The sequence below is a fragment of the Adiantum capillus-veneris genome, chromosome 1 (genome assembly GCF_014529385.1).
Source record: "Adiantum capillus-veneris isolate H3 chromosome 1, ASM1452938v2, whole genome shotgun sequence".
NCBI lineage: Eukaryota > Viridiplantae > Streptophyta > Polypodiopsida > Polypodiales > Pteridaceae > Adiantum > Adiantum capillus-veneris.
In genome coordinates this window covers 144,957,280-144,978,091 of record NC_140931.1, presented here as the reverse complement: position 1 = coordinate 144,978,091, position 20,812 = coordinate 144,957,280, and the positions used below count along the sequence as shown (strand labels likewise).

The window sequence follows — 20,812 nt, the reverse complement described above, 5'->3', positions numbered from 1 at the left end:
CTACAGAAGGCGGCTCTTCCGAAGGCTTACGGGCCGCCCTTTTTCGTTTGTGTGCATGCGCGCGTGTGTGAATAGGGGCTTCCTTCTCTGGATTTTCCGCGCAGCCTACCTGAGGCTCCTACATTTTCTGCGACACATTCCTCGTGTTCGTCTGCTTGTAAGTTGTTGTAATTCCCTGCATTCCTGCATTTTCCCAACCGCGCCGTCTGATTTGCTATTATCTCTTCTCTCCCCTTTGATTTCTTCTGCAGCTCGCCATGGCGGCTCAAACCTTACCTAAAGCTCTCTCGCCAACCAACAGTCCTCCTTCCCTTTCCTCTGCATATGCCGCAAATTCTCTTCGCAGTCATAATTATCTTTCCCTCTCTTCTGCACCAGGACGACATATGCGTGTAGTTAAGGTTTCTGCAAATGCTGTGGCAACCCCAGCTCCTGTTTCTGTGGACCAAGCAACAAAGATTAAATCTATCAAAGCGAGACAGATCATTGATAGCAGAGGCAATCCTACTGTGGAGGTGGACCTTGAGACGGACCGGGTCTATAGATCTTCTGTGCCAAGTGGGGCCTCCACCGGTATTTATGAAGCATTGGAGCTTAGAGATGGAGACAAGTCTGTATATGGTGGGAAAGGAGTTCTGACAGCGGTGAAGAACATCAATGAGGTCCTGGCTCCCAAGCTGATAGGCCTTGACCCCAGGTACTATTGATGTAGATGTAGAGCATATGTGCATCTTTCATCATTCTTCCCTAATGACTGATCTGCAGACGATTTAGTGCGCAAGATATCAAGAATGGGCTGTTTGCTTCCGGCATGTAAATTAATACCTGCATGCATCTGCTGTCAATTTTTTGCATGCATGTCTATTGCCTTTCAACTTCTTTGTGAAACCTTTCAAAGGAGTCTTGTTTGTCAAAAATATCCTAATTGCTTGGAGATGCTTATGGGGATGCCCCTGTATGTCGAGAAACCATGACCTACTATACGGTCAGCCCATATGACCCTTATCTCAGAACCGTGTATCTCCTCATCTCCAATGATGAAATTTTCAATTGAGGTTTTCAAAGGGCTATATTTCACTTTTTCTTGAGCATTGTATGTAATTTTTTGCCAAAGTTTCTTCCCTTTAGGTACATTGGAAGTGTATTTTTTTGTAACCACTCAAATTACAGGGTGGTTCCCTTGTGACACCGGTTACTCTCGCCGTACCTGACAACAAACGTATAGCGAGATCCCTACATGGAAGCGACAGGCTGGCCCCAAATGTGGTGCCCCTTGGAGTCTCTCTTTATTTGCTCAAGCAGTTGATTGTAGTGGTCTCTGTTCTCATGGAGACTTCCAAATCAGACAGTAGGCCCATTGTCTGAGCTTACAGGCTCCAAAGGCATTTGCCCAGAAATCAATCAAAAAGCCTGGAAAGAAAGGCTCCATTCTCTATATGTGCATGCACCTTTCTGGCCAACAACAGCCCCGGAATCTGAATTTTGAAATTTCGCTGCTTGGCGTGCTTTTAATACCTTTTAGTGGCACTTTTCGAGCGTTTTGCCTGCCCCATGCGCGGCAAAGTTCAGTGCTTTCATCCATCTGATCTGGGTCCTTCCCCACACAATTTGGTACCGGTCTTGCTTTCATCTTTCCTTTTCTTCCATGTTCTTCGGTTGCTCTGGAACTCTCTGGCCTATCCTCTGTTTGGCTTATCAGTTCATGTCCTTCCTCTAGTACCTCAAGGACATTAATGCTTCATCAATCATCAATCTTATGAGCACATAGGAACTCGTCGTACGATTCTGTTGTAATGCCCTACCCACAATAGCAAGTAATCTATGGGGAACTACCGGATACCATATCAATTAGTGACCTTCCGGATGGTTTAGCAAACCAGTTCATCTCATAGAACAATGTTCTAACTTGATCCTACTCTCATAAGCACTCGAGAGTGGTCGTCTTGGTTAGACATGCATACCCTGTGCGTAAAAGAAAACGCACTTTATGATTTCCTGAAAGATGTAACTTTGATCAGAGACTTGCACTCTCACTTAATGTTTGAGGGTCTTCGGTTCAAAATCTCAGGAGTTGTTTGAATTTCGTTACTCCAAAACTTTCTTTGGATAGCAATGTATTGTTCGAGGAGAGAGAACAATAATTTGTTGTGCGTGTGAAATGGTTCCCGTCTCACTATGGGGATTTGATTCTTCGGAGAGTGTATACTTTCAGCTTGTATGGCTGACTCTACCATCCACTGCAAAGTATTTTGCGGATATAGTATGCATCTACGAAGTTCGGGGAAAAGTCCTTCATTGAGGGTTAAGAATGGAGCGACCTTTGAAAGAGTGAACGAATACCAGTTCACGTAATCCGTGACTCGCTCATGCTTCTTTTGGAGAAAAACGGATCTCAATCTTCTTTGATGCCTTCCGCAAAGTGTAGAGGAAAGAAACAGGTGAATTGGGATTACTTCTAGGTTCTGAAGGATCTCATGCATTTCGCTCCTCGGATTCTCTAGGTTCTTGAGCATCATGCTATTAGGTGCAGCGGAATGATTGTTTGCGCTTTGCTCAAGATGAGTGCTCCGAATGTGCTCAAGGTTCCTTTTAGTTCTTATGGAAGGGAGAGCCTTCCGTTCTTAATGGAAAGTGCTATGATCACGAACAAAGTGAATGGACAATGTGCGTGCAAGTGTATGAGATTGAGAGATAGAGAGAGAAGAGAGATACGACACCAGAGACGTAAAACCCTCCTCCGAAGGCCCCACTCTCGTCGGTGAGAATGGTCTACTTTTTGATTGCACAAAGTTGTACAATGACTATGCAATGGACTGATGCAATCTGGGACTATGCCGATGACGACGACGACAACTTTAGGGCTGAAATCTGTGGTCTTCTATCTGCTGAATTTCGGGACTGTTTCGGTGGCTGAAAATGACTGTTTTGGCTGCGATTTCTATGGCGGAAAATGGGGGATATCTGCAATGCTTCAAGGGCTGAATCTGCTACTGTGGAGGATGCTGAAAACGCTGCTGCAAGTGCTTCATTAACGGCTGAAAATGAAAACGCTGCAGCAAGTGAAAAACGCTAGGCTGCCTGGGAAGTTCCGGCGATGGCAACTGGAAAACGCTAGGGAATCTGGTACTGCTGCTAACAATCTGCAAACGCCAGGGCTTGGAGGACTTCCGACGATGATGCAAGCTAAAAACGCTGGGGCTGATGTGTGGCGAGGATGGGGATCAAAATGCCAAGGCTATTGCTTGGGTTCTGTTGAGAAGGTGCTTGTTGAGCATGTGCTCTTGTTGCCTCTTCTGCCAGAAAGTGCTAACTTGGGTTTGCTTATATATTAACTTAGCAAAATTGCCCTACCTACTTTTGTTGGAAAGTCACTTAAAAATAATAAGTGAAAATACCAAAAATAGGGAAAATAGGCTAAATGCAATGGAAAATTCCCCTGACTGAATCTGATGGATTTTGAAGGGAATATTGATGATCATGTTGTGTGCAACCAGAGGATATGCATCTATGCTAAGTGACTTGGCATGCACGGTCTACGAATACTCACAAAAGTGTCAGATCACTGCTAATCTAGATTGACTGGACTGACTGAACCCTGATCATGCTGTAGCTTGTCCACGGACACATAGGGTTGGATGTGTCACGTGACACATGCTCTTGTCGCCTTCTCAGAGAAGTCCCAAGTCTTTTTGACTTCCTGCAGAGAGAAAAATTCTCCCAACTTTGCGAGCTTTTCCTGCAGGGCTTAGGGTTCTGCTTGCTTACTTCTCTCTTGGCTTGTGCTTCTTCCTGTATCTTTCCACAGTTATCCTCCTTTACAGAGATAGAGAGGAGACCATGCTTTGATATCACTGTCCCAAACAGGAGCGCATAACAATAATAATATACTTGGATAAATAGAATTTATCACTTAATATTGAAGCCATAGGATATATATATATATATATATATGATCTGGCTCTAGTTCCTCATAGCGCTTTTATCTTGCAGAGGCTCATGCCTTCCTTTGATCCTACTCCCTCGCGAAGAGGAAACAAACACTCAGAGATCATAACATGAAAAACGTCACTTTGAGGTCTCGACGCTCGAAACGCATTTCGGTTCTCAAAAAGCAATTTCCTGAAAGAGATCTCTATACAGAGGAGCCTCTCTTCCAATCCTACACACAGAAGAGGTGTGCTCGCGGGTTCCTTCTCGTAAATCAGCCCTGTCTACGACATTTATGGGCTGAAAAGAGAGAAAAACAGCAACTTGTCGCGATGGATGTTAGATTTACACCACTCTGCTGCTTCACAGGTCTAGGGCATGCATGTACGGCTAGTGTGCCTCCGGGCTGGCCACCCATAGCATATGCATATAGGCTGCATTGTCCGGCCGCCTTCATTTGTCCAGGCGCCCTACTCACTTTTTTTCTGCTGGGTCGTGGGGCATTCCTCTTGCATGCTCGACCTCCGGGGGGGTACCCACAGACATATAGATACCCACAGACATAGATATAGCATCTGGGATTGTACGGGTCTCATGCTCTGGTAGTCATGGGGGGCTGATCGTACCCTCTTCCCTACATCTAGCGTTTGTGTTCTTTGTTTCTCTTCCTCTCCTCTCTCACGCTTCCGCACACGCGCACTCACATGGTATCAACAGCTTCAACTCTCCATGGTCTAGGTGCTTCCTGCATCAAGCTTCTCTCTCAAGGGCTGGATCAGTCAGCGTTTTTGCATCAGCCAGGCAAGCGATGGAATTTGGAGCTTTTTTGTCGCGGAGAAACCCTTCTCCACCTATGTTTTTGCTCTCCCACATGGTGATCCCCTCAAGGCAGCCAACGCCAGCCTTTTCAGGCATTTTCATCGCCGGAAATTTTCTACCACCTGCATTTTCAGCCAGCATTTGTGTTATGGGCAGATCTGCGATTTCAGGGCTGAAATACCTGCGTTTTTGGACAGCAGGGCAGGGTTTTCAGCAGAGGGGGGCAGCGCTAGCCATGGCCACCATGGATCTTGCCTCCTACCTGGCTTAGCATGCGGTGCTTTGCCGACGAAATTTCTCTCTATATCATCAGATTTCAACCATATATCCACTGCTGTTTTCTCTGTTTCCAGCCCACTTGGGGTTGTGACTATGATTACCCACCCTCCCCAGATCCCCTGCACCGCTCCGGACCATGCCGGGAGCGTACGAGCACGCTGAACATCCGTTCTCATCTCCTTGCAGTTGTGTTTGTGGGTGGACAGCAGCCACATGGCTTGTGTTTTTCACAGAGCATGAGGTGACCTCTTGCTAGGACACCATTCGATGGTGGTCTGTGCCGTCTCTCAATGACTGTGGTGTTAGACTTACACCACTTTGCTGCTTCACAGGTCTAGGACATACTTGTACGGCTAGTATGTCTCCGGGCTGGCCACCCATAGTCTAGGTTGTACCTGGTCCGGCTGCCCACTTTTGTCCGGGCGCCCCCATATATTTCCATATATCATTTTTCTGTTTGGTCGTGGGGATTTTTATCAGGCCTTGCCCTACCTCCCCTTGGGCACCTATTTGTAGGGCGGCGGGCCAAAGGGGGACCCACTTCCACATCTCACAGAGATCACACATCTGATTGTATTGGGTCTTCTGCTCACGGTAGTCATGGGGGGCTGATCGCCCCCTCTTCACCATATCTGGCGTTTGTGTCTACTGTCTCTCTCTCCCCTCTCACGCTTCCGCACGCGCGCACTCACATGGTATCAAAGCTCAGGTCTCACATGGTATCAATAGCTTCAGGCTCTGCCTATTTTAAGGCGCTACATCGCATCAGGTTCTTCTCCCAAGGGCCCGATCAGCCAGTGTTTTTGCAACTGGAGCCAGATCTGCTAGCGTTTTTGTAAGGTGCAGCGGAATGAATGTTTGAACTTTGCTCAAGATGAGTGCTCAGAACTGTGCTCAAGGTTCCTTTTGTTCTTATGGAAGGGAGAGCCTTCCGTTCTTAACGAGAGAGTGCAATGATCACAAACAAAGTGAATGGACACTGTGCGTGCAAGTGTATGAGACTGAGAGATAGAGAGAGAAGAGAATACGACACCAGAGACGTAAAACCCTCCTCCGAAGGCCCCACTCTCTATGGCCAGAGCGGTCTACTTATGATTGCACAAATCTCTACAATGCTTGGACTTGTCGACGATGTCGACGACAATGAGGACGACGACGAGACGGGCTGGAATCTGAAATCCCTAATGGCTGAAATCTGCAAATCTTTATCTGCTGAATTCTGACTCTATGTCGGTGACGATGTCGATGGCGACGATGGGACGATGACGCGCTGAAAACGCAGATGCTGAAATCTGCGTTTTCCGGGCTGAAACTGTAAACCTTGCGGAAACTGACCGTGCGGCGAGGAACTGTTGCTGGAAGGTGAGATCTGCGAGGTTCGGGACTTGATCTGCGGTGTCTAAGGGCTGAAAACTGAAAACGTTGGTGGATCTTGATGCGGTAAATCCGCAAAACACTGGGGCTGATCTGCAAATAAAAAACGCTAGGGCTGAAAATGGCTCTGTTGCCGCCGGATGGCGTGCAACTGCAAAACGTTAGGTCTCTTGTTGAGTCTTCTGTCGCCAGGGATCTGCAAAAGCAAAAATGCTGGCTGATCTGGTCCAAAAACGTTGGGTGGTTGCTGTGGAGCAAAAACGCTAGGGCATGGGGTTCTGCTAAGAAGTTGCCTGTTGAGCAATGGTGCGCGTGCTGCCTCTTTTGCCAATTAGTGCTAGTCTAGGTTTGCTTATATACAAACATACTCAATTTGCCAGGGATCTGCAAAAGCAAAAACGCTAGCTGATCTGGTCCAAAAACGCTAGGTGGTTGCTGTGGAGCAAAAACGCTAGGGCGTGGGCTTCTACTGAGAAGTTGCGTGTTGAGCAATGGTGCTCCTGCTGCCTCTTCTGCCAATTAGTGCTAGTCTAGGTTTGCTTATATACAAACTTACTCAATTTGCTCTATCTACTTTCCAACAAAAGTCACTTAAAAATAATAAGTGAAAAATGTCAAAAATAGGAAAAATAGGCTAAATGCACTGGAAAATTCCCCTGAAGGATTCTAATGGGAATGCTTATGATCATGCTGTGTGCAACCAGAGGATATACATCTACACTAAGTGACTGGGTATGCACGGTCTGCGAACAGACTCACAAAAGTGCCAGAAGATATACATCTACACTAAGTGACTTGGCATGCACGGTCTGCGAACAGACTTCTAATCTAGACTGATTGAACCCTTGTCATGCTGTAGCTTGTCCACGGACACATAGGGTTGGATGTGTCACGTGACATCCCCTCCTTTTCAAAGTGAGGTACTGAAACCGGCCTGTTCAATCCAAAAAGGGCGGTAGACTTTACTTTAAACCTTGATTTAGCTTTCACCCATTAGTAGTCGTCTATTTTACCTGTACTTTCAAGACACAACAAAGGGGAGAGGGATACAGGCTGCTAGATTGCACCTGTATGAGTGGACAGACACCAGATTGGCCCCCAACTTAGGCGCCCCTTTCGGTATTTCTTTATTGTTCAAAAGAGGGAATAAACGTTGTGGTTCCTACAAGCTGCCCCGCACAAACTCAGCTGAATTTCCACTGTTCTAGCCCGATTTCGGCAGCATAACTGTACTAGAACCCTTCACGGTCAGTATTCCCACGCATTGACCGACCTTCCCGACGCATATTAGCGCTTTGCAAAACCTGGCGAGAATCTGCAGCACGCTGAATTCTCTGTTTTCAGCCCTGAAAATGCGCCAGATCGCCTGTACAGCGGTCCCCTTGCGTCCCCGAACCTCTTGGGGGTATTAGGGTCCGTTTAGGGCCAAAACCCTAAACCTGCAAAAATACACAGCAGGCTGTAATTCGCTGTTTCGGGCTCCGTTTCGCGTGCCGGTCGCATCCTTAGCAAGTCCTCGAGCTCCCGCACCTGTAGGGCTACTTGCCCTTTGAATCGGACGAGATTTCTGGCGTGAAACCTCTCCGAATTCACCTGTACCTGCGGGGGGATTAGCCGCTAGCTAATCCAGTACCTGTGCAAGAGGCTCTTGCCTCGGCAATCGCGCATGAACCCACACAACTGTACATTGGTCAAATGAAGAGCCCACTTGAGGGGCATAACATTCTGCCAAAGGGGAGAGAGAGGGCAGTGCGTAGCGTGCAGGGCATCACTCCTGGCACCGCACTGTGCATAAGAGGGAAAGCAAGCACTCCATAGCTCTTAACCTGTGACAAAATCTGAAAATGAGGCTCTCCCCTCTTCAAATTCAGCGCCACTTCTTGTTGCATAAGGCAAGTGCACCAGAAGGTGCCACTTGGCACTTTTACAAGCATTTTCCCGTTTCGGGGTTGCCGCCTAAAAATATCCCAACCGGTTGCCCAGTTGACTTCACGGCAGACTAAGAAAATGTTCCCTTTGTCATTCCGGAGGTAATGACGTCAACACATTTTCAGGTCCCAAAATAGCAGTTCCCTAAATTTTAGGAGATGCTGCCATTGTATCTTTCTAGGTCATCCGACCCTCTTTGTACACTGCGGCCACATCCAGAACTGAAATGTAGCCTCTGTAGCAAAGGATTCCACTTTGGCTAGTCAATGACCCCACTTGGCTAACCATAGTCCTTGTCCAACCTTAGTGCTCTCTTGCCCTCAGGCCTGGACTCCCTCTGGACAGTTCCACACTAGCTATGCAATGCAGGGCAGTTAGATTTCCCGAGGGGTGTTTCCAAAAAGTGAAAGTAAATCAACAAAAAGGATAGATAGTAGTCACACGCTGGTGACATACCCCCCTCTTGAAATCTCAAACGTCCTCGTTTGCATCTATGTCGTACATGCTTACTGTCAACACTGATGTATTCAACACCTGTCGACACATATACGACACATACATGCTCATTGTCAACCCTGGTGTATTCAACACCTCGTCGACTCATGTATTGCCTGCGTGTGAACCCTGTCCCAATGACATAGTGGTAGCTTCGCACTCTGCCATTGCTTTGAGTCACTAACTTTCCAATGACAAAATGGTAGCTGCACATTTTGCCACTGTCTTATAGTACACGTTGGATCCCGTAACACTTTTGAGCATACCCAAACCGACAGTTTAAGAATGCAGTTTGTCACCAGTGTGTGACTACTATCTATCCTTTTTGTTGATTTCTTTCTTATTATCTATTTACTTTCACTTTTTGGAAACACCCCTCGGGAAATCTAACTGCCCTGCATTGCATAGCTAGTGTGGAACTGTCCAGAGGGAGTCCAGGCCTGAGGGCAAGAGAGCACTAAGGTTGGACAAGGACTATGGTTAGCCAAGTGGGGTCATTGACTAGCCAAAGTGGAATCCTTTGCTACAGAGGCTACATTTCAGTTCTGGATGTGGCCGCAGTGTACAAAGAGGGTCGGATGACCTAGAAAGATACAATGGCAGCATCTCCTAAAATTTAGGGAACTGCTATTTTGGGACCTGAAAATGTCTTCGCGTCATTACGTGCAGTTTGACATGGGGATCATTTTGTTACTCTGTGGCCAAGTCAACAGAGGCTGCAGGTGATATATTTTTAGACCCGAGGGTCTAAAGCGGGAAAATGCACAAATGAGTGACACTTGGCACTCTGAGACCAGTTTACTACTTATAGAGAAGGCAAAAACGTGATTTATAGCTGGGAGGCTCATTTTGCAAGTCTCTGTCATAGGTTAAGAGCTATGGAGTGCTTGCTTTCCCTCCTATGTACAGTGCGGTGCCAGGAGTGATGCCCTGCACGCTACGCACTGCCCTCTCTCTCCCCTTTGGCAGTATGTTATGCCCCTCTAGTGGGCTCTTCATTTGACCAATGTACAGTTGTGTGGGTTCATGCGCGATTGCCGAGGCAAGAGCCTCTTGCACAGGTACTGGATTAGCTAGCGCCTAATCCCCCCGCAGGTACAGGTGAATTCGGAGAGGTTTCACGCCAGAAATCTCGTCCGATTCAAAGGGCAAGTAGCCCTATAGGTGCGGGAGCTCGAGGACTTGCTACGGATGCGACCGGCACGCGAAACGGAGCCCGAAACAGTGAATTACAGCTTGCTGTGTATTTTTGCAGGTTTAGGGTTTTGGCCCTAAACGGACCCTAATACCCCCAGGAGGTTCGGGGACGCAAGGGGACCGCTGTACAGGTGATCTGGCGCATTTTCAGGGCTGAAAACAGAGAATTCAGCGCGCTGCAGATTCTCGCCAGGTTTTGCAAAGTGCCCGTATGCGTCGGGAAAGTCAGTCAATGCGTGGGAATACTGACCATGAAGGGTTCTAGTACAGTTATGCTGCCGAAATCGGGCTGGAACAGTGGAAATTCAGCCGAGTTTGTGCGGGGCAGCTTGTAGGGAACCACAGCGTTTATTCCCTCTTTTGAACAATAAAGAAATACCGAAAGGGGCGCCTAAGTTAGGGGCCAATCTGGTGTCCGTCTTCTCATACAGGTGCAATCTAGCAGCCTGTATCCCTTTCCCCTTTGTTGTGTCTTGAAAGTACAGGTAAAATAGACGACTAATAATGGGTGAAAGCTAAATCAAGGTTTGAAGTAAAGTCTACCGCCCTTTTTGGATTGAACAGGCCGGTTACATGGTTCCATCGACGGGATTAAATCACTTTTTCCCATAGAAGTGAGCCTTGGTCAGTTTTGGACTTGAAGACACAGGGGATCATAGACCAGACACAGGGAATTGTAATTATGGCTGACAGACCAGATGATGTGACTGAAGAGGTTTCCTCTTCACAGGGTCAACAGACACATGAAGTGGGTGAGTCCTCAAGACCACCACAGACTGATGATGATATATTCAGGACCCAGTTGGCTACTGCTGTGGCTATGTTCACACAAGTAATGCAGAACCCGAGGTTTTTAGCCTTTCTGCAACCTCCTGTTCCGTCTCAGCAACTTGGGTCACTGGATCATATTCAAAAGCCTTTTAAGGCTCGAGCACAGGTGATTCATACCGCACAGTCAATGGAAACACCTGTACACTTGACGGAGAACATGCAGTCTCCACAACTTATGCCTAAGGTGCAAGAACAGGTGGCTGAGATGCCAGTCTTTCAAGCTGTACCAGTTCAGCCCGCCACCTTTTAGCAGCCTATAGCTGGTTCTAATGGACAGGGAAGCAACCTACAGGCTATGCAACAGGTCTTCCCACCACCTTCAGGACACCCTGGCTATTTTGGAGGTGGATCCGTATTTCAGAGCATGGCTGGTCATGCACCTGGAAATCAGTTTTATACGCCAGGAACAGTGTTTGGGGGTGCTCAAACGATGATGCCTAACCCCATGTACAGTGTCATGGGTATGCAACCAGGGTTTCAAAGCACTCAGGGACAATTTGGGATGCCACAAGCAAATTTTGGTATGGCTGGAATTACAAATCAGCAGCCAAATATGGCATTTCCAGGTCAAGTTAATAGCGGCCAAGGAACACAGATGAACCCTATTAGTGTTCCCATGTTTCAGTCACTTCCATATGACAATTTAACGCCGCTGGAGAGGCCAACTCCGTACAAAGAAGGTGGCAAAGGAGTGTCATTCACGACCTTTACAGGGTTTGATGACAGGAAGAAGGCTCTTTCATTCCTCCAGCAGTTTGATAAGGCCTATGCAGGGGGAAACTTTACAGAGGCTTCAAAGGTCCGCAAGGCAGCCACTTTCTTGACAGGGAATGTGGGACAATGGTGGACAACTTTATTGCTTCAAGGGCAAGCTCCGTCCACATGGATTTACTTCAAGCAGATTTTTGCAGCAGCATGGTTATCTGATGACTTTGAAGCAGATGTCGTGACAGAATGGCACCAGCTAAATGCTGCGACTTGCAGAAATCTGGATGATTACAATCGGAAGTTTTGGAAAGCTCTACTTCCAGTAACTTCCTATAGGTTTGTGCCATTGACAGAACAGATTGAAAAATACTGTTGTGGCCTACCTAAAGGATTGAGAAAGTACTGTACGAAGACAAAAGTCACTACTTTGACGCAGCTCATCGAGGTAGCAAACACTGGCAATGGTTTGCTCAAGGGAGAAGATTGTGAATTTAACACTGGCGTCAAGGCAGGATCAGGCAAGAAAAATTCAGCCAAGAAGCACGTTCCCAATGAGGCTCCTAAAGGGACTCAGGAGTCAGCCAACGCAGGGAAAGATACAGCTACGGCTGAATCAGAAAAGGGACCAGCAAAGAAATGGAAAAGACGTTTTCCTTGCAAGTCAGAAGAGCAAAAGAAGGTCCCGAGGACAGAGAACAAATGCTTTATATGTGAGCAGCCTGGCCACATTGCTTACAACTGTCCTACAAAGAAAAGGCCAGCTGATTCTGAAGACAAGGAGGACAGGAAAGGAAAGAAGCCCATGGCTGGTCTAGTGCCAGATATGGTGGGCGACAAGCCAAATTCAGATGCAAGTGAGCTTTGCAGAGCATGGGGAAAGGTCAGGAATCAAACAGTACTTATCTTCTTTGATCCAGGTGCCAAAGCCAACTTCATTTCCCCAGAATTGGCTTCAAAGTTGGGAATCAGACCTGAAGAGATGGGGTAGACAGCAGAGGCAGGTTTGGCATGTCCTGGCCATACAGAGGCTGTGACACCCATCATTGGAAAGTTGCGTCTACATATCCAGTCCTATGTAGATGCTGAAGAATTTTACATCATGCCACTGGACGGATGTGATGTGTTGTTAGGTATTCCTTGGTTGTTTCGTGTACAGGGAATCCTGGATGCCTACAACAAAAAGATCACTGTACAGAGCAGGGGAAAGACTCACATTCTGGATGTAAAGCTTAAAGGGGAGTCTATTCCTACTGTATCAGCTTCTGCTATTACTTCTGTAATGAAAAAGCATCTTTCTGCGTACTTGGTTTTTGCACGTGAAGTGTCAGATTGTGATGAATCAAATTTATCTGTGCTAGATAAAGAAAGGTCAATGTTTTTACAACAGTACAGTGACTGTTTTTCCGATTCATTACCGTCTCAATTACCACCAGAGAGACCCGAGGACCATGCGATAGATTTGGTGCCAGGTAGTAGCCCACCAAATAAGCCTCCGTACAGGGTTAGTGCGGCTCAGCAGAAAGAGATAATAGGCCAAGTACAGGAGTTGTTAGAAAAGGGGTTGATTCAGCCTAGTTCATCTCCATTCTGTTCTCCAGTGTTGTTGGTGCAGAAAAAGGATGGCTCATGGCGTATGTGCATCGACTACCGTGCACTGAACAAGAATACCATCAAGAATAGGTTTCCTATACCTAGAATTGATGATATTATGGACAAATTAGAAGGAGCAGCTATGTTTAGCAGGATAGATCTAAAGAGTGGGTACCATCAGATCCGCATTAGATCAGAGGATGTGCACAAGACTGCTTTTAGAACGACGTTTGGCCTTTACGAATTTTTAGTGATGCCCTTTGGTTTCACAAATGCTCCTGCTACGTTGAATAGGATGATGGACAGAATTTTCCGTCCACACCAGCAGTTTGTTGGTACATTCTTTGATGACATGATAGTCTACTCAAAGAATGAAGAGGAGCATAGGCATCACTTGGCCATTGTGTGCAAAGAGCTACGCAGTCATAGGTTGCTCATCAATGCAAAGAAAAGTGAGTTTTTTCTGGAAGAGATTCACTTTCTGGGACACATTGTCTCAAAGGATGGTGTCAGAATGGATTCTGCAAAAGTTGAAGCGATCAAGTCATGGCCAAATTTGAAGACGGTGCATGATGTCCGAAGCTTTTTGGGACTATGCTCCTATTACAGAAGGTTTATCCGAAATTTCGCTGAGATTGCTTCACCTTTACATGCTCTTCAAAAGAAGGCAGTCACCTTTAGATGGACACAGAAAGAGATTTCAGCTTTTAATCTCTTAAAGGAAAAGATGACTTCGGATCCAGTCATTGTGTTGCCAGATCTTAGGAAGTCATTTGTGGTCCAGTGTGATGCCTGCGGTAGTAGCATTGGTGCTGTGCTAATGCAAGATGGCAGGGTAGTAGCCTATGAGAGCAGAATTTTGCAAGGGCCAGAGATGACCATGCAGGTCTATGAGAAAGAGTTACTGGCTGTGATTCATGCGCTCTTAAGTTGGAAACACTACCTGCTAGGTGCAGACTTTGTTGTCCAAACGGACCATCAGACCTTGCGATACTTCTTGACACAGACAAAGTTATCTGAGAAGCATATGCGATGGGCAAATATCTTGTCCATGTTCCATTTTCAGATTGTGCATGTGGAAGGCAAGAAGAACGTTGTGGCTGATGCCTTGTCAAGGAAGCCACAAATTTCAGCTGTGTCGATTCCTTATCATCATGAACTTGATGATATGAGAGAACAGTATGCAAATGATGAAGACTTTGCAAGGGTCTTCGAGCAACTAATGGATGGACAACGTCATGAACACTATCTTCTTAAAGATGGGTTCATGATGATGCATGGCAGATTGTGTGTCACAAAGCCATTGCGACGCAAAGTTATGGAAGAGAGTCATGTCCCACCGTATGCAGGGCATCGTGGTATTGATGCTACAGTTAAAGCGGTTGAGACATTCTTCTATTGGCCTACATTGAGAAGGGATGTGGATGCCTTTGTGCGAGAATGCCTAATATGCCAAAAGGTCAAGTTTGACAGGCAAAAGGCACCAGGGTTATTGCAACCACTACCTATTCCAGATAAACCATGGGAAAGTATTGCTATGGATTTTATCTTTGATCTTCCCAGAACGCAGACAGGAAATGATGGTATTTGGACCATTATTTGCAGATTCAGCAAACATGCTCATTTTATTCCTGTCAGGAAGAAGATAAAGCCAGATCAGATGGCACGCTTGTTTATGAGCAATATTTTCAAGTATCATGGCATGCCACAGTCGATTATTAGCGACTGTGATCCACGCATGACTAGTTTGTTCTGGAGAGGCTTGTTTGAGAATATGGGTACCACGCTCAAATTCTCTTCGTCATTTCATCCTCAAACAGATGGGCAGTCAGAAGAGGCAAATTCTACTGTCCTAGATCTGCTGAAGTGCTATGTGTCAGAGCATAAAGGAAAGTGGGAGCAGTATTTGCCATTGGTGGAGTATGCATACAATAATACAGTGCATTCATCAACTGGCAAGGCACCTTTTGAGATAGTTGAAGGTGGCAAGAAAGTTCCTCCCATACTGCATACAAAGGACAAGATATTTGAAGCAGATAAGTATGTTCAAGACATGGATGAAATGTACAAGAAGGTCAAAGTGGCCTTAGAAAGGACTCAGGCAAAGCAAAAGAAAGCAGCTGATCGTCACCGTCGTGAAGTGGTATATTCACTTGGTGATTGGGTGCTTCTACGGTTTGAAAAGGCAAGGTTAAAGAAGATGAAGGGCAAGGAAAGACTGTTTCCAAAGCTCAGCATGCGTTACTATGGGCCTTTTCAAGTGTGCGACATAATCAGTGATGTTGCATATAGGCTGAAATTGCCTGACAGTTGGAAGATTCACAATGCGTTTCATGTGAGTCTTCTCAGACCCTATGTGGGTGATGTGCCAGAAGCTATTCCAGCTGAAGATCAGCCGGAAGTCGAGGAACTTGACGAGATCTTGGTCCCTGAACAGATTTTGGCACACAAAGAAAGGAAAATGAAAGGCAAGGTTGCTAGGCGTTACTTGGTAAAGTTCAGAAACTATCCACCAATGGATGCTAAGTGGATGGAAGAAGGTGAACTTGCAGAGTCACCAACTGTGTTATCACTTTACTTGGAAGCCTTCGATTTGCAACCTACCTTGACCCCTTGAGTTTCAAAGCTACATGGATTGTCAGTGTGACAATGGCTTCTGAAACAAATGATGTACATGGTATTTAAAGTGAGCTCAAACCAAATACCTGTTACATGAATGTTAGAGCTGTACAGATTGTCAGTTTGGCAATTGCTCTTATGGAATGTCCAAAAGTTTGGTTAGTGCTATAGAAGTGAGTATTTCTTGTCAGTCTGTCAAGGATACAGTGATTGCTTCTATTAAAGAGTACATGTGTAACTGCATTCTTAAACTGTCGGTTTGGGTATGCTCGAAAGTGTTACGGGATCCAACGTGTACTATAAGACAGTGGCAAAATGTGCAGCTACCATTTTGTCATTGGAAAGTTAGTGACTCAAAGCAATGGCAGAGTGTGAAGCTACCACTATGTCATTGGAACAGGGTTCACACGCAGGCAATACATGAGTCGACGAGGTGTTGAATACACCAGGGTTGACAATGAGCATGTATGTGTCGTACATGTGTCGACAGGTGTTGAATACATCAATGTTGACTAAGGGCTTGTACGACATAGATGCAAACGAGGACGTTTGAGATTTCAAGAGGGGGGTATGTCACCAGTGTGTGACTACTATCTATCCTTTTTGTTGATTTCTTTCTTATTATCTATTTACTTTCACTTTTTGGAAACACCCCTCGGGAAATCTAACTGCCCTGCATTGCATAGCTAGTGTGGAACTGTCCAGAGGGAGTCCAGGCCTGAGGGCAAGAGAGCACTAAGGTTGGACAAGGACTATGGTTAGCCAAGTGGGGTCATTGACTAGCCAAAGTGGAATCCTTTGCTACAGAGGCTACATTTCAGTTCTGGATGTGGCCGCAGTGTACAAAGAGGGTCGGATGACCTAGAAAGATACAATGGCAGCATCTCCTAAAATTTAGGGAACTGCTATTTTGGGACCTGAAAATGTCTTCGCGTCATTACGTGCAGTTTGACATGGGGATCATTTTGTTACTCTGTGGCCAAGTCAACAGAGGCTGCAGGTGATATATTTTTAGACCCGAGGGTCTAAAGCGGGAAAATGCACAAATGAGTGACACTTGGCACTCTGAGACCAGTTTACTACTTATAGAGAAGGCAAAAACGTGATTTATAGCTGGGAGGCTCATTTTGCAAGTCTCTGTCATAGGTTAAGAGCTATGGAGTGCTTGCTTTCCCTCCTATGTACAGTGCGGTGCCAGGAGTGATGCCCTGCACGCTACGCACTGCCCTCTCTCTCCCCTTTGGCAGTATGTTATGCCCCTCTAGTGGGCTCTTCATTTGACCAATGTACAGTTGTGTGGGTTCATGCGCGATTGCCGAGGCAAGAGCCTCTTGCACAGGTACTGGATTAGCTAGCGCCTAATCCCCCCGCAGGTACAGGTGAATTCGGAGAGGTTTCACGCCAGAAATCTCGTCCGATTCAAAGGGCAAGTAGCCCTATAGGTGCGGGAGCTCGAGGACTTGCTACGGATGCGACCGGCACGCGAAACGGAGCCCGAAACAGTGAATTACAGCCTGCTGTGTATTTTTGCAGGTTTAGGGTTTTGGCCCTAAACGGACCCTAATACCCCCAGGAGGTTCGGGGACGCAAGGGGACCGCTGTACAGGTGATCTGGCGCATTTTCAGGGCTGAAAACAGAGAATTCAGCGCGCTGCAGATTCTCGCCAGGTTTTGCAAAGTGCCCGTATGCGTCGGGAAAGTCAGTCAATGCGTGGGAATACTGACCATGAAGGGTTCTAGTACAGTTATGCTGCCGAAATCGGGCTGGAACAGTGGAAATTCAGCCGAGTTTGTGCGGGGCAGCTTGTAGGGAACCACAGCGTTTATTCCCTCTTTTGAACAATAAAGAAATACCGAAAGGGGCGCCTAAGTTAGGGGCCAATCTGGTGTCCGTCTTCTCATACAGGTGCAATCTAGCAGCCTGTATCCCTTTCCCCTTTGTTGTGTCTTGAAAGTACAGGTAAAATAGACGACTAATAATGGGTGAAAGCTAAATCAAGGTTTGAAGTAAAGTCTACCGCCCTTTTTGGATTGAACAGGCCGGTTTCACAGTTACACATGTACTCTTTAATAGAAGCAATCACTGTATCCTTGACAGACTGACAAGAAATACTCACTTCTATAGCACTAAGCAAACTTTTGGACATTCCATAAGAGCAATTGCCAAACTGACAATCTGTACAGCTCTAACATTCATGTAACAGGTATTTGGTTTGAGCTCACTTTAAATACCATGTACATCATTTGTTTCAGAAGCCATTGTCACACTGACAATCCATGTAGCTTTGAAACTCAAGGGGTCAAGGTAGGTTGCAAATCGAAGGCTTCCAAGTAAAGTGATAACACAGTTGGTGACTCTGCAAGTTCACCTTCTTCCATCCACTTAGCATCCATTGGTGGATAGTTTCTGAACTTTACCAAGTAACGCCTAGCAACCTTGCCTTTCATTTTCCTTTCTTTGTGTGCCAAAATCTGTTCAGGGACCAAGATCTCGTCAAGTTCCTCGACTTCCGGCTGATCTTCAGCTGGAATAGCTTCTGGCACATCACCCACATAGGGTCTGAGAAGACTCACATGAAACGCATTGTGAATCTTCCAACTGTCAGGCAATTTCAGCCTATATGCAACATCACTGATTATGTCGCACACTTGAAAAGGCCCATAGTAACGCATGCTGAGCTTTGGAAACAGTCTTTCCTTGCCCTTCATCTTCTTTAACCTTGCCTTTTCAAACCGTAGAAGCACCCAATCACCAAGTGAATATACCACTTCACGACGGTGACGATCAGCTGCTTTCTTTTGCTTTGCCTAAGTTCTTTCTAAGGCCACTTTGACCTTCTTGTACATTTCATCCATGTCTTGAACATACTTATCTGCTTCAAATATCTTGTCCTTTGTATGCAGTATGGGAGGAACTTTCTTGCCACCTTCAACTATCTCAAAAGGTGCCTTGCCAGTTGATGAATGCACTGTATTATTGTATGCATACTCCACCAATGGCAAATACTGCTCCCACTTTCCTTTATGCTCTGACACATAGCACTTCAGCAGATCTAGGACAGTAGAATTTGCCTCTTCTGACTGCCCATCTGTTTGAGGATGAAATGACGAAGAGAATTTGAGCGTGGTACCCATATTCTCAAACAAGCCTCTCCAGAACAAACTAGTCATGCGTGGATCACGGTCGCTAATAATCGACTGTGGCATGCCATGATACTTGAAAATATTGCTCATAAACAAGCGTGCCATCTGATCTGGCTTTATCTTCTTCCTGACAGGAATAAAATGAGCATGTTTGCTGAATCTGCAAATAATGGTCCAAATACCATCATTTCCTGTCTGCGTTCTGGGAAGATCAAAGATAAAATCCCTAGCAATACTTTCCCATGGTTTATCTGGAATAGGTAGTGGTTGCAATAACCCTGGTGCTTTTTGCCTGTCAAACTTGACCTTTTGGCATATTAGGCATTCTCGCACAAAGGCATCCACATCCCTTCTCAATGTAGGCCAATAGAAGAATGTCTCAACCGCTTTAACTGTAGCATCGATACCACGATGCCCTGCATACGGTGGGACATGACTCTCTTCCATAACTTTGCGTCGCAATGGCTTTGTGACACACAATCTTCCATGCATCATCATGAACCCGTCTTAAAGAAGATAGTGTTCATGACGTTGTCCATCCATTAGTTGCTCGAAGACCCTTGCAAAATCTTCATCATTTGCATACTGTTCTCTCATATCATCAAGTTCATGATGATAAGGAATCGACACAGCTGAAATTTGTGGCTTCCTTGACAAGGCATCAGCCACAACGTTCTTCTTGCCTTCCACATGCACAATCTGAAAATGGAACATGGACAAGATATTTGCCCATCGCATATGCTTCTCAGATAACTTTGTTTGTGTCAAGAAGTATCGCAAGGTCTGATGGTCCGTTTGGACAACAAAGTCTGCACCTAGCAGGTAGTGTTTCCAACTTAAGAGCGCATGAATCACAGCCAGTAACTCTTTCTCATAGACCTGCATGGTCATCTCTGGCCCTTGCAAAATTCTGCTCTCATAGGCTACTACCCTGCCATCTTGCATTAGCACAGCACCAATGCTACTACCGCAGGCATCACACTGGACCACAAATGACTTCCTAAGATCTGGCAACACAATGACTGGATCTGAAGTCATCTTTTCCTTTAAGAGATTAAAAGCTGAAATCTCTTTCTGTGTCCATCTAAAGGTGACTGCCTTCTTTTGAAGAGCATGTAAAGGTGAAGCAATCTCAGCGAAATTTCGGATAAACCTTCTGTAATAGGAGCATAGTCCCAAAAAGCTTCGGACATCATGCACCGTCTTCAAATTTGGCCATGACTTGATCGCTTCGACTTTTGCAGGATCCATTCTGACACCATCCTTTGAGACAATGTGTCCCAGAAAGTGAATCTCTTCCAGAAAAAACTCACTTTTCTTTGCATTGATCAGCAACCTATGACTGCGTAGCTCTTTGAACACAATGGCCAAGTGATGCCTATGCTCCTCTTCATTCTTTGAGTAGACTATCATGTCATCAAAGAATGTACCAACAAACTGCTGGTGTGGACGGAAAATTCTGTCCATCATCCTATTGAACGTAGCAGGAGCATTTGTGAGACCAAAGGGCATCACTAAAAATTCGTAAAGGCCAAACGTCGTTCTAAAAGCAGTCTTGTGCACATCCTCTGATCTAATGCGGATCTGATGGTACCCACTCTTTAGATCTATCCTGCTAAACATAGCTGCTCCTTCTAATTTGTCCATAATATCATCAATTCTAGGTATAGGGAACCTATTCTTGATGGTATTCTTGTTCAGTGCACGGTAGTCGATGCACATACGCCATGAGCCATCCTTTTTCTGCACCAACAACACTGGAGAACAGAATGGAGATGAACTGGGCTGAATCAGCCCCTTTTCTAACAGCTCCTGTACTTGGCCCATTATCTCTTTCTGCTGAGCCGCACTAACCCTGTACGGAGGCTTATTTGGTGGGCTACTGCCTGGCACCAAATCT

General features: G+C 45.9%; 1 protein-coding gene across 1 annotated transcript in view; it reads left to right on the top strand.

The window, feature by feature from the left end:
• The window catches only part of ENO1 (enolase 1), a 44,199-nt gene continuing 23,387 nt past the window's right edge, over window positions 1-20,812 (top strand). The window contains exons 1-2 of the mRNA XM_086521584.1: window positions 1-157; window positions 252-697. Coding sequence (XP_086377710.1) covers window positions 56-157; window positions 252-697 — 548 coding nt within the window. The 5' untranslated portion in view covers window positions 1-55. The remainder of the gene's footprint in view (window positions 158-251; window positions 698-20,812) is intronic.